This window comes from Rhinopithecus roxellana, chromosome 8 (assembly GCF_007565055.1).
Source record: "Rhinopithecus roxellana isolate Shanxi Qingling chromosome 8, ASM756505v1, whole genome shotgun sequence".
In the NCBI taxonomy this organism is placed as follows: domain Eukaryota; kingdom Metazoa; phylum Chordata; class Mammalia; order Primates; family Cercopithecidae; genus Rhinopithecus; species Rhinopithecus roxellana.
Window position 1 is genome coordinate 17,354,414 of NC_044556.1, and position 14,371 is coordinate 17,368,784.

Here is a 14,371-nt window from a genome sequence, read left to right on the forward strand (position 1 = left end):
GTGTCCATTTTGCCTGGTTGGGGGGTGGGGGGATCTGGGAGAATCTCTCTGAGGAAGGGATATTTAGGGCAAGGCCTGAAGGAAGGGAGGGAGCTGGCCATGGAAAAACCTGGGAAATTCCTGGGGGAACTCCCTGAGGCAAGACTGCGCCTGACAATTTGTAAGACGGGGCTGGTGCGACCTGAGCTGAGAGCTAACAGAAGGATGAGAGGGAGGGCAAGGGAGATGGGATGGGAGGTGGGAGGAGTCTTATGGGACAACGGGAACCCAGGGGAGGTGTTAGAGCAGGGGAGGTGCATTACGCACTGGGATTTAGGTCCCAGCGAGGTCGCTGAGGGGATGCCTTTTAGGGAATGGACTCTGTGGTCAACTACTCCTACCCGAACTGCCCCAAAAGCATTTGCTTTTCCCTCTCCACAGTCAGGACCAGTGTAACCATCCTTAGACACCTAATACCGCCATTTTTACTGATGAGGACACTGAGAAATAGTAAATGCACAAAATCTAAAGTATAGTGCCCAAGACAAATTGGCGCCCCGAACCTAATTTCTAAATAAAATAAATAATATTGCAAAAGTGGGGAGCGGGTCAGCAATCCAGGGGGAGGCACTGGCAGGAGCTGTTAGGCAGGAATCTAGACCCAACATGGCGGCGTTACCCCGCATAGCAGGCCTTTTGTTAAAGACTCGCTTCACCCTTGTACACACCCGCAGACTTACATGCGTCACAGTTCTGGCTGGGCAACCACACTCCCCCGTGACCTGCAACTCACCTGCATTCCACAAGTTCGTAAACAGCAATTTCGGTTGACAGTTTCCAAAGACCCCTTCCTCATGACCCTTACTCAACTCTAGCCCTACTGGTTTCAAGACCGCCCCCCGCCAGGCCCTGTTTGCACAACCAGCTTCCCTACCTCTCAGGCTATAAAAAGCCCCTACCCTCCTCCCTCAGCGCGACTTCCTAGGCCCATGCCTTTGGACCGAGGAACCTCCCCCCAAGCCCTAATAAAAGGCTATTCTCACTGCCATTTGCCTTGCGTCTTCGTTCCCGGTTCGGCTCCAGCCTCACTTTACCTTTACAAGAGAGCAAGAGACGGAATTTGAGCCTACTCGTGGTTATGAGCCTACTCGCGGTTACATTTTGGCCAAACTCAATTCCTGGTCTCTCTGAACCTCAGTTTCCCTACCTGGCCTGCTTGGTGTGTGTTAATTTCTCTGCCCCATTTATCTCCCATCTCCCAGCTCCGCCCCAGAGTCACAAGTGGGACGCAGAGACTCACGACTAGGAAAGCAATTTTAAAGCGCTAAGGATTGCAAAGAGCTACGGAGAGGCTTCCACAGGGCTCTGTCATCGGGTCCACCTCCCCTCACGGACCGCGGGCGCGCTCTGGCGGCCGGGCAGCTCCTGGCTTAAACGGCCGGTCCACGTGTGTAGTCGCAGCTGCCATCTTTCATCCGGGCATCGGCCATCTTGGTAAAGGCAATGTTCTAGATTTTTGCCTCTCCCCGCCCCTCCTGGTTCGTCAATATATAAAGCGAGCGTAGGGAATGAGGGCGTATTAAGTGTCCTCTTTTTGAAGAAACAAAGAAGTGGCTGACTACCCTGGCTTGGGTCCAAGGCCCGGCCATCCTTTCCTTTACCAAGATGGTGGCGGTACCGAGGCTCAATGAGCGCGCGCCACCAGGAGCTCAGCGCGCAGGCCCCGCGGTGACGTCAGGGAGGCGCGACCGGGCCGGCGCTGGGGTAAGGAGGTACGAGTGCCTGCGGCGCGAGCGGAACCTGGGTTCGGGGGGCAGAGGCGCAGGGCGGGGGCTGCTTGGGCTGGGACCATCCCCTGGGAAGGCTGGAGGAGGGATGCTGGGAGGCGGGAGCACTTCCGGCATCCAGTCTGAACCACACCTAATTGGGGGCGATGCCCATTTCCAGACCAGACAACTGAAGCCCGACGCGACAGCGTAGTGTTCGAGGCCCCTTGGCCCCGGACTGTCCCAGGGCAGCTTCCGGTCTCGAGAGGGACAGAGTTGGGTGCGGACGACCCCGGCCTCTTGTAGGGGGATTAGTGGTGGGGAACCTCAGAAGGGATAGCCGGGAGGGCTGCTTGGAGGAGGCATTGTTGAGCTTCGTATTCTGTTCTTTTACTTTTACATCCGTGGGGTTTTGATCCCCGTGGATCTTGATTCCCTCCTAAGTGTGCCCCTCTCCCAGCCTGAGCCACTCCCTGGGTCCCGCCTGGACTCCCAACTCCTGCCATCTGAGGAGTCCACCTCCTCACTAACCCCAGAGGGCTTGTGTGACCCACAGATTGGGCCTCCCGGGTCTAACGCCCTCCACACCTTCCCGTCTCCCTGGAATACAAATCGCCCCTTTTTCCAGCCTGTCTCCTGCATCCCCCGTGCAGGCTGGGATCTCCCCCACTCATTCAGACTTTTCCTTAGATGTCTCCTCTAGGAAGCCCTTTGACCCAGGCTGGGTCAGAAGCCCTCTCTGGGCTTCCCCAGCGCCCTGTGTGCCCTTGTTAGGACTCTGACTGCATGCGGTGGCTCTTGTCTGGGAGTCCCATGCAGGCAGGAAGCTCATTTGTGCCACCTCTTTCCCCAGCATCGCACACGTATTAGGTGCCCAGTACATATTTGTTGAGTGACGTGCTGTGTGTGAGTGAGTGTTTACCACACAGAGAAGAGTATCTGTATTTGTCAGCTTGGGCTGTCATAACTAATACCACAGACTGGGTGGATTAAACAGCAGAAATTGCCAGGCACTGTGGCTTATGCCTGTAATCCAGCTCTTTGGAAGGCCGAGGCAAGCGGGTCACTTGAGGTCAAGAGTTTGAGACCAGCCTGGCTGACATGGTGAAACCACATCTCTACTAAAAATACAAAAATCAGATAGGCATAGTGGCACATGCTTGTAGTCCCTGCTACAGGGGAGGCAGAGGCGGGAGAATCACTTGAACCCAGGAGATGGAGGTTGCAGTGAGCTGAGATCATGCCACTGCACTCCAGCCTGGGTGACAGAGCAAGACTCCGTCTGAAAATACAATAAGAAGAGTGCTGAGTCTCATGCCCTGGATGGCACAGCACTGGCTCCTCAGCACCCTGGTGGAGTGCTATTTCTCAGGTGGTGGCCTTCCCCCCCTTCATCTGAAAACAGACTTTTGAGATAAGGCTCCAGGCTCAGCCCTGTGTGTCCTGGCCAGAGACCTCGGCTTCCCCTCTTTAGAATGGGGATAAATGACAGTCCCCACGTTTAAGGTTTTGGAGACATTCCATTGTTTTGGTCCTTGTAAAGCACTTCACCAAGGGCCAGACACTTGGTGAATGGTGGTGCCTACCATTTGTGTGTGCTTTGTCATTCCCTGGCTTCTCACGTAGGCCTCACACCAGATAGGGACCAGGTGCCCAGGGGCCTGAAGCTTTAGGATTGTTATAACATCTCCCAGCGGTGCAGGCCCCAAGCCATTGGGGCAATTTATGGTGGCTTTATTGTTCACCCAGCTCTAGGAAATTTGGGGACTGAAATCTCCCAGGGGGCAGACAGGGGAGGGACCCCACAAAGACTGCCACATGGTCACAGAAGCATGACTTGCAAGAGACCTAATGGGGCCAGGCGCGGTGGCTCACACCTGTAATCCTAGCACTTTGGGAGGCCAAGGCGGGAGGATCACCTGAAGTCAGGCGTTCGAGACCAGCCTGGCCAACATGATGAAACCCCATCTCTGTAAAAATACAAAAATTAGCCAGGCGTGGTGGCGGGCGCCTGTAATCCCAGCTATTCGGAAGGCTGAAGCAGGAGAATGGCATGAACCTGGGAGGTGGAGGTTGCAGTGGGCGGAGATTGTGCCACTGCACTCCAGCCCGGGTGAAAGAGCGAAACTCCATCTCAAAACAAACAAACAAAAAGATCCCCACTGTGGAAATAGCCCAGATGTCTAGCTGTGGACAAATGGATAAACAAAATGTGGCGTATCCATGCAGTGGAGGAGGATTCAGCCATAAAAAGGAAAGAAGGGCCAGGCGCAGCGGCTTAGGCCTGTAATCCCAGCACCTTGGAAGGCCCAGGCAGGAGGATCACTTGAGCCCAGGAGTTCAAGGCCAGCCCGGGCAACATAGTCAGACCCTGCCTTTAAAAAAAAAAAAAAAAAAAAAAAAAGGCATGGTGGCTTGCACCTATAGTCCCAGCTACTTAGGAGGCTCAGGTGGTAGGATCTCTTGAGCCCAGGAGGTCAAGACTGCAGTAAGCCGAGATCTCGCCACTGCACTTCAACCTGGGCGACAGAGTAAGACCCTGTCTCCAAAGTAAATGAATAAATGTACTCTCACACTGTGTGGCCTTTTGTGTCTGGCTTCTTTCACTCAGCATCGTGTTGTTGAGGTTCAACCACATTGTATCATGTATTGGTGCCTCGTTTCGTTTTTTTTTTTTTCCTTTTAAGAGACGGGGTCGTGTTCTGTTGCGCAGGCTGGAGTGCAGCGGCACAATCAGCTCACTGTGGCCTCAGCCTCCTATGCTCAGGTGATCCTTCCACCTCAGCCTCCTAAGTAGCTGGACCTACAGGCACAAGCCACTGTGCCTAGTTATTTTTTATTTTGTAGAGATGGAGTCTTGCTATGTTGCCCAGGCTGGTCTTGAACTCCTGGCCTCAAGCAATCCTCCTGCCTCAGCCTCCCAAAGCATGGGGATTACAAATGTGAGCTATCGCACCCAGCCTATGATTCTGTTGATATGGACTGAAATGTCCAGAACAGGCAAAGCCATAGAAACAAAGCAGATTGGTGGTTGCCAGGGGCTAGGGGAGAAGGAACAGGGAGTGACTGCTAATGGTGATGTGGCTTCTTTTGGGGGGATGCAAGTGTTCTGCAACTAGACAGAGGTGGTATTTGCACAACACTGTGAATATACTTAAACGCTGAATTGTACACCTTTTTTTTTTTTTTTTTTGAGATGGGGTCTCGCTCTGTTGCCCAGGGTGGAGTGCAGTGGTGTGATTTCAGCTCATTGCAACCTCTGCCTCCTGGGTTCAAGTGATTCTGCTGCCTCAGCCTCCTGAGTAGCTGGGATTACAGGCATGCGCCACCACACCCAGCTCTTATTTATTTATTTTTTTGAGAGGGAGTCTCATTCTGCCGCTCAGGCTGGAGTGCAGTTGCACGATCTCGGCTTACTGCAGCCTCCGCTTCCCAGGTTCAAGCAATTCTCCTGCCTCAGCCTCCCAAGTAGCTGGGATTAAAGGTGCCCACCATCTGTAATCCCAGCACTTTGGGAGGCCGAGATGGGCAGATCACGAGGTCAGGAGATCGAGACCATCCTGGCTAACATGGTGAAACCCCGTCTCTACTAAAAAAATACAAAAAACTAGCTGGGCGAGGTGGCAGGTGCCTGTAGTCCCAGCTACTCGGGAGGCTGAGGCAGGAGAATGGCGTAAACCCGGGAGGCGGAGGTTGCAGTGAGCTGAGATCCGGCCACTGCACTCCAGCCTGGGCAACAGAGCGAGACTCCGTCTCAAAAAAAAAAAAAAGGTGCCCACCATCACACCCAGCTAATTTTTTTATTTTTAGTTGACGCGGGGTTTCACCCTGTTGACCAGGCTGATTTTGAACTCCTGATCTCAGGTGATCTGCCCACCTTGGCCTTCCAAAGTGCTGGGATTACAGGCATGAGCCACCATGCCTGGCCTGAATTGTACACCTTTAAATTGGTTCTTTTTCCTTTCATTGAGACGGAGTCTCGCTCTGTCACCTAGGCTGGAGTGCAGTGGCATAATCTTGGCTCACTTCAACCTCCACCTCCTGGGTTCAAGCTATTCTCCTGCCTCAGCCTCCTAAATGGCTGGGAATACAGGTGCTTACCACCATGCCCAGCTAATTTTTGTAGTTTTAGTGGAGATGGGGTGTTGCTGTGTTGGCCAGGCTAGTGTCGAACTCCTGACCGCAAGTGATCCACCCGTCTCGGCCTTCCAAAGTGCTGGAATTACGGGTGTGAGCCACCAGATCTGGCCCAAATGAGCTCATTTGGTGTCATGATGTGAATTTTGCCTTAATAAACTTTTACAAGGAGAGCGCTAAGTCCAAAGCCCTTGTTTTATACAGAGAAGGCCATGGAGGCCCAAAGAGGGTCCTGGCTGCCCAGGTGTGAGTCTGGGGGTGCTGAGTGCCGATGTCCCCACCAGCCCCTGCTCCCCTGCCGCCATCCTCTTCCCACAGCCTGCTGAGGGATGCCCAAGAAGTTCCAGGGTGAGAACACCAAGTCGGCAGCGGCCCGGGCACGAAGGGCAGAGGCCAAGGCGGCCGCTGATGCCAAGAAGCAGAAGGAGCTGGAGGATGCCTACTGGAAGGACGACGACAAACACGTCATGAGGAAGGAGCAGCGCAAGGTGCGTGTGCCCCAAGTCCCCGCGGCCTGTGTACCCTGTGGCCAAGGCCAGTGGTCCTTATGTCAATGTGGGTGAATAGCATGAGGCCCCTCTGACCTTTGGTCTGAAAGGCCAGGAGGGACCGGACACGGTGGCTTACGCCTGTCATCCCAGCATTTTGGGAAGCCAAAGAGGGCAGATCACCTGAGGTCAGGAGTTCAAGACCAGCCTGGCCAACATGGTGAAACCCTGTCTCTACTAAAAATACAAAAATTAACTGCATGGTGGTGCATACTTATAGTCCCAGCTACTCTGGAGGCTGAGGCAGGAGAATTGCTTGAACTGGGAGGCGCAGGTTTGCAGTGAGCCGAGATCTCCCTGCTGCACTCCAGCATGGGCAACAGAGTGAGATTCCATCTCAAAAAAAAAAAAAAGAGGCCGGTCCCTGTGCCTCATGCCTGTAATCCCAGCACTTTGGGAGGCCGAGGTGGGCGGATCACCTGAGGTCAGGAGTTCAAGACCAGTCTGGCTAATATGGTGAAACCCTGACTCTACTCAAAATACAAAAATTAGCTAGGTGTGGTGGCACGCTCCTGTAATCCCAGCTACTCGGGAGGCTGAAGCAGAATTGCTTGAACTCGGGAGGCGGAGGTTGCAGTGAGCTGAGATCGTGCCGTTGCACTCCAATCTGGGCAACAGAGTGAGACACTGACTCAGAAAACAAGAAGCAAAACACCAGGAGGCACTGGAAATGGCAGAGGGGAGGGAGGCAGAGGAAATGGTGTGTGCAAAGGCCCTGGGGTGGCACCGTTTGCTTGTTTGTGGACAGTGAGGCTGTCATTGCTCTCTGTGGATGGTTTTCTCCTTTGAGTAATGCCAGGGTTGGGCTAGATGGTCATTCTCACCATGGAGCCACTCTGCCCCTGAGGACACTTGGCAATACCTGGAGATGTGTTTGGTTGTCATAACTCGGGGAGAGGGCGTGTTGCTGGCATCCAGAAGGTGGAAGCCAGAGATGCTGACACCCTAGAATGCACAGGATGCCCCCACAGCAAAGAACGAGCCAGCCCCAGATGTCAGCAGTGCCGAGACAGAGAAACGCTGTGATCAGGCCCCCGTTTCCAACTGCTGACCCAGGTCCACAGATTCTTCTAGGTGTTTATTTTTGTTGTTGTTGTTGAGACGGAGTCTCGCTTTGTTGCCCAGGCTGGAGTTCAGTGGCCCAATCTCGGCTCACCGCAACCTCCGCCTCCTGGGTTCAAGCAATTCTCCTGCCTCAGCCTCCTGAGTATCTGGAATTACAGGCATGCGCCATCACGCCCAGCTAATTTTGTATTTTTAGTAGAGATGGGGTTTCTCCATGTTGGTCAGACTGGTCTCAAACTCCCAACCTCAGATGATCTGTCCGCCTCAGCCTTCCAAAGTGCTGGGATCATAGGTGTGAGCCCCTGCATCCGGCCCAGGTGTTTATTTTTTAAAAGCTGTGGTTTGGTGTAGTGGCTCATGCCTGTAATCTCAGTACTTTGGGAGGCTGAGGTGAGAGGATTGCTTGAGACCAGGAGTTTGAGGCCAGCCTGGGCAACATAGCAAGACCCCATCTCCACAAAACATGTAAAAATTAGCCATTCATGGTAGTGCATGCCTGTCGTCCCAGCTACTTGGGAGGCTGAGGTGAGAGGATCACTTGAGCCTGGGAGGTCAGGGCTGCAGTAAACTATGATCGTGCTACTGCACTCCAGCTTGGGCAACAGAATGAGAATGTGACCCAAGATCCATCAAAAAGCCCAGGGCCAAGCACATAGTGCTTGCTTTATTGGTGTCTGGGTTGTGGTTTAGGGCTGATGCTGATCTGCTTGGCCCAGTAGGTGGCGCCAGTGACCCATGCTAGCCACAGCTCCTGGTTTCCACCCCCTGGGGTAGCTGAGACACCGGCTCCCTAAGCAACCCCCCAGCTTAGGGGCTGCTATCCTGACAACATGCCCAGTTCTTGGGGGGAATCTGGACATTTCCATGTGCTTTACCCGTCATCATTTTTTTTTTTCAAGACGGTCTTGCTCTGGCGCCCAGACTGGAGTGCAGTGGCATGATCACAGCTCAATGCAGTCTTGACCTCCCGAACTCAAGCAAGCCTCCTGCCTCAGCCTCCCAAGCAGCTGGGACTACAGGCATGCACCACCATGCCCAGCTACTGTTTGTATTTTGTGTAGAGAAGGGGGGTCATCTCACTGTGTTGCCCAAGTTGGTCTCAGACTCCTGGGCTCAAGCAGTCCTCCCACCTCAGCCTCCCAAAGTGCTGGGATTACAGGTATGACCCACTGCGCCTGGCCTCCCATCACCTTTCTGTGAAGGGGTAGATCCTGCCTTGTTTTTAGCACACATTGACTGTCCCTGGCTTTCTTTCAGCCCCACCCCTACCCACCCTGCTGCACTGGGTCCATGAAGATATTTATAGTTTGGGGTGGGGGGATCATCAAAATTTTGACACTATAGGAAAGTTGAAAACTCAAAAGGAAAAACAATGTCAAAGATCCAGTATCCATCTGGGTGCGGGGGCTCACGCCTGTAATCCCAGCACTTTGGGAGGCCGAGACAGGCAGATCACCTGAGGTCAGGAGTTTGAGACCATCCTGGCCAACATGGTGAAACCCCATTGCTACTAAAAATGTAAAAATTAGCCAGGTGTGGTGGCACACACCTGTAGTTCCAGCCACTCGGGAGGCTTAGGCACAAGAATCGCTTGTACCTAGTAGGCGGATGTTGCAGTGAGCCGGGATCGTACCACTGCACTCCAGCCTGGGCAACAGGGGAAGCGTCTGTCTCAAAAAAATAAAATAAGGCTGGGCACGGTGGCTCACGCCTGTAATCCCAGCACTTTGGGAGGCCGAGGTGGGCGGATCACGAGGTCAGGAGATCAAGACCATCTTGGCTAACATGGTGAAACCCCATCTCTACTAAAAACACAAAAAAATTAGCCGGGCGTGGTGACGGGCGCCTGTAGTCCCAGCTACTTGGGAGGCTGAGGCAGGAGAATGGCGTGAACCTGGGAGGCGGAGCTTGCAGTGAGCTGAGATTGCGCCACTGCACTCCAGCCTGGGCAACACAGCAAGACTCTGTCTCAAAAAGAAAAAAAATAGTAGTAATAAAATAATAAAACAAAAAGATCCAGTATCCAGACAGAGAATCCAGAGACCTTTCCGCCCATAGAGTCAGGATCATTGGCCTAGCCCTCCCCGTGGCCTGCATCTTGGCCACTGATGTTGGCCCCATCCTCTGGGAGGAAACAGGCAGAGAAGGCAGAAAACCCAGATCACATGGCTATGAGGAAGAGCTGGAGCCAGACTGGCACCTTCTCGTTTGTTAAGCGGTGTTTTTTTTTGAGGCAGTTTCACTCTATCACACAGGCTGGAGTGCAATGGTGCGACTTTGGCTCACTGCAACCTCTGCCTCCCAGGTTCAAACCACTCTCTTGTGTCAGCCTCCTGAGTAGCTGGGATTACAGGTGTGTGCCACCACACCAGGCTAATTTTTAGTAGAGATGGGGTTTCACCATGTTGGTCAGGCTAGCCTCAAACTCCTGGCCTCAAGTGATCCGTCCACCTTGGCCTCCCAAAGTGCTGGGATTACAGGTGTGAGCCACTGCACCTGGCCTTGTTTTGTTTGTTTGTTTGTTTTGTTTTTTGTTTTTTTTAGACAGTTTCTGTCGCCCAGGCTGGAGTACAGTGGCATGATCTCAGTTCACTGCAACCTCCGCCTCCTAGGTCCAAGCGATTCTTTTGCCTCAGCCTCCCGAGTAGCTGGGATTACAGGCATGGCACCACGCCTGGATAATTTTTGTATTTTTAGCAGAGATGGGGTTTCACCATGTTGCCCAGGCTGGTCTCCAACTCCTTACCTCAAGTGATCCGCCCACCTCGGCCTCCCAAAGTGCTGGAATTACATGCGTGAGCTACTGCCTCTGGCCTGTTAAGAGGTTTGATTAAGGGACAGCAAAGCGTGCCTGTCCTAGGAGTGTAGGTCAGAGAGCATGTACCTCTGAGCACACCTGTATTGCATGTATCCGGGACAAAGTATAGAGAGGGTTGGACAGGCAATTGGGGCCAGGTGGTGAATAGCTTAGACTTCACTTAGGGGTCAGACAGGAAGCCACTAGACCTTATCATTGAGCATGAAGGCCACCACTGACAGTAGGTTAGCAAATAGGTGTGGCTGCGTGCCCATTAAACTTTACCAAAGGGGCCGGATGTGGTGGCTCTTGCCTGTAATTCCAGCACTTTGGGAAGTCAAGACAGGTGGATCACGAGGTCAGGCGTTTGAGACAAGTCTGGCCAACATGGTGAAACCCCATCTCTACTAAAAGTACAAAAAATTAGCTGGGCATAGGCTGGGCGCGGTGGCTCAAGCCTGTAATCCCAGCACTTTGGGAGGCCGAGACGGGCGGATCACGAGGTCAGGAGATCGAGACCATCCTGGCTAACACGGTGAAACCCCGTCTCTACTAAAAATACAAAAAACTAGCCGGGCGAGGTGGCGGGCGCCTGTAGTCCCAGCTACTCTGGAGGCTGAGGCAGGAGAATGGTGTAAACCCGGGAGGCGGAGCTTGCAGTGAGCTGAGATCCGGCCACTGCACTCCAGCCTGAGAGACAGAGCCAGACTCCGTCTCAAAAAAAAAAAAAAAAAAAATTAGCTGGGCATGGCGGCGGGCGCCTGTAATCCCAGCTATTCTGGAGGCTGAGGCAGGAGAATCAGTTGAACCTGGGAGGCGGAGGTTGCAGTGGGCTGAGGTCGCACCATGGCACTCCAGCCTGGGCGACAGTGCGAGACTGTCTCTCAAAAAAAAAAAAAAAAAAAAAAAAAAAAAAAAATTTACCAAAGCACGCAGTTGGCTACAGTTTGTCAACCCCTGCTCTCTAGAACATTCCTAGCCCCGTGAGTTTCCCTCATATCCATCCTGGTCGGTCCCCTACCAATGATACCTCTCCTCACTTCAAACATCGTGCATTGGCCAGGCACAGTGGCTCACACATGTAATCCCAGCACTTTGGGAGGCCAAGGCAGGCAGATCACTTGAGGTCAGGAGTTCGAGACCAGCCTGGGCAACATGGTGAAATCCCGTCTCTACTAAAATTACAAAAGGTTAGCCAGGCATGGTGGTGGGCACCTGTGATCCCAGCTATTTGGGAGACTGAGGCATGAGAATTGCTTGAACTCAGGAGGCAGAAGTTGCAGTGAGCCGAGATCACACCTCTGCACTCCAGTCTGGCTGAAAGAGACTTTGTCTCAGGAAAAAAAAAAAAGCCTCACGCAGGGCCCTGTCTGAGGCAGAATGTGTGTGTGACATGCATCAGTCAGGGAGCCTCAGGATGTTGCCTCTGACCGAGGGGGAAACAGCCTCCTCAGCACAGCAGTGGGAGCCCAGTTTGTGCGCTCTAACATCCTTGACTTTAACACCCCCTCCAACTTTCCTGCTGTGCAGGTGGGGGTGGGGGTCAGGCCCTGGCGGTGTCTTAGGTGCGTCTACCCCTATTCTGTGACATTTCTTTCTGTCAAATCTGTCTGGAGATGCAGTGGTAGTGTCCCAGGGGGACGCTGTAGGTGTGGGGATCATCCCTGGGAAGGCTGAAGGTGTGAGAGTCAGATGGTGGAGTCTCAGGCAGTGAGCGGGCAGGCAGGGGTGTCCAAGACCAGGGCCCTGCGGGAGTGCCAGGCAATGGGCATAGTACTGCCCTGAGCCTCCAGCAGCACTATGTATAAACCATGGGCTCACTCGGCCCCCTGGGGTAGGTGCAGGACAGGGCAAGGGCAAGTCCCCTAGCCCAGATGTCCCTCATCCAGCCAGCATCAGGGCTTCCCTGGGTGGCTGATGTGGGATCAGTTTCAGCTTCAGTGACCCACGTCAGGGAAAAGTGGACAGCGCTGTCCGACTCATAAGGACAGAGCCCCTGCCCTAGCCTGAAACTGGTCTAGGCCTCCCACGGCTCTTAGAATCCAACATGAACCCCTCCCTGGCCTCCAGAGGCTACCCATGGCCCAGCCATCTCCCTCCCAACCTCTTCCCCCGCCCCCTTCACTCCCACTCCAGCCTCCAAGCTGTTCCTGTTATAACAAATGGCTCCTGCCTCGGCGCCTTTGTACTGGTACCCCTGCCTCTAAGGACGTCCCTGTTCCCCAGTTCTCCCCCTTGGCTGGCCCTCTTCGGACCCAGGAGGGTCACTTCTTCAAGCCAACCACCCGCCCTGTCCAAGGTTCCCCTGCTGGCCTCACATCTCCCGCCCAGGGCAGCACCAGGACCCATCTGGTTCCTGGCATGTCCCCTGCACCCAGCACAGAGTCTAAATCTTTGTTGGCTGAGATGAAAATCCGAACCCCAGGCTAGTGGGTGCCGCGGGGGTGTGGGGTCCTCTGCCTGACCATGCACGGGGCCCCCGCAGGAGGAGAAGGAGAAGCGGCGCCTGGACCAGCTGGAACGTAAGAAGGAGACGCAGCGCCTGCTGGAGGAGGAGGACTCCAAGCTCAAGGGCGGCAAGGCGCCGCGGGTGGCCACATCCAGCAAGGTCACAAGGGCCCAGATCGAGGACACGCTGCGCCGAGACCATCAGCTCAGGGAGGCCCCGGACACAGGTGGGGCGGCATCCCGCTCTGGAGCTGCACTTTTGCCCACTGCAGAGGCAGGGGACTTTGAGTCCATTAGACCCCCTCCTGGCCCCCAGAGAAGCTGCCGGGGCTCCACGTCGTGCAGGGTGGGTGGGTAGGCCGCCTCCTGGTAAGCCTGGCAGTGAGCACAGACAACTTCTGGGCTTGGGCCCCCTGGGGTCCTCTTGTTTGCAGGGCTGCCGGAAAGGAAGGCAGAGAACTGGGCGCCGGGAGGGTGGGACCTGTCCCAAGAGGGCTTACCAGCTCAAGTCGGTTCCATACCCCCTCATCTCTCCCGCCTTCCTCCCGCCCCTAGCTTCTCCTGCCAGTCTCTATCTCATCTTCTTGGAACTGTGCATCTTTGCTTATCTCTCTCTGTCTCTGTCACCCACCCACCCGCCCAGCCGAGAAAGCCAAGAGCCATCTGGAGGTGCCGCTGGAGGAGAACGTGAACCGCCGCGTGCTAGAGGAGGGCAGCATGGAGGCCCGTACCATCGAGGACGCCATCGCGGTGCTCAGGTAACGGGGCGGGGCCTGGGGCTTCCCAGGGGTGGAGCTGGTCCTCTGGGGGCGGGGCTACCAGGGGCGGGGCCTGGCTTTACCGGGCGAGGCTGCGCCCAAGGCCCCCTGACGTGCATGTCCACCCCGACTCAGCGTGGCGGAGGAGGCGGCCGACCGGCACCCAGAAAGACGCATGCGGGCAGCCTTCACAGCCTTTGAGGAAGCCCAGCTGCCGCGGCTCAAACAAGAGAACCCCAACATGCGGCTGTCGCAGCTGAAACAGCTGCTCAAGAAGGAGTGGCTCCGCTCTCCCGACAACCCCATGAACCAGCGGGCTGTGCCCTTCAATGCCCCCAAGTGAGCCCAGAACTGGGGGAGCCAGTTCACCCACGGGTGGTCCAGGTCACGACTCTGCACGCCCTTACGCCAGGTCAGCTTCAAGGGTCACAGAGCGTTCCGGGGGGCCAAGGCGTCGGGCCCCGGGTCCATGCTCTTATCACCAGCCACCCGTCCTCCCGCCAGAGGATCCCTGTCCCAAGTGACACCCCACCCCCTCCCATTCCCCAGCGCGTGTGTGTAGAGCCTCAGGGCTGAGTGCCCAATAAAGGTGGCGGCAAGGCTGCGGTGAGGCACTTGAAGCCTAAGTGAGTGGGTGGGGAGAGGTGGGCGGAGACGGGGGAGAGGGAACAGCTTTGGGGACCTGTTGTGAACCGCACTGGGACCATAGCTAGAAAAGACAAGAGCCCCAACAGCGCACTCCTTCCTGCTGCCAGCTATACCTCATCGGCTCCTGCCATCACCCCTCCTTGACTGTGCCACTTGTCCAGTGAGGGACCTGCTCCGCTATCCCCTGCACACGCTCAGAAAGGTGGAAGTGGAGGTGCTGGCCAC

At 55.0% G+C, this 14,371-nt stretch overlaps 1 protein-coding gene across 1 annotated transcript; it reads left to right on the forward strand.

Moving 5' to 3' along the window:
* The first annotated feature begins 1,714 nt into the window (after positions 1 to 1,714).
* On the forward strand, positions 1,715 to 14,112 carry CCDC124 (coiled-coil domain containing 124). Its single transcript, XM_010361430.1, has 5 exons — positions 1,715 to 1,751; positions 6,201 to 6,370; positions 12,778 to 12,967; positions 13,384 to 13,498; positions 13,634 to 14,112. The coding sequence occupies exons 2-5, from the start codon at positions 6,212 to 6,214 to the stop codon at positions 13,839 to 13,841; spliced, it is 672 nt and encodes a 223-aa protein (XP_010359732.1). The 5' UTR covers positions 1,715 to 1,751; positions 6,201 to 6,211; the 3' UTR covers positions 13,842 to 14,112.
* Positions 14,113 to 14,371: the final 259 nt, after the last annotated feature.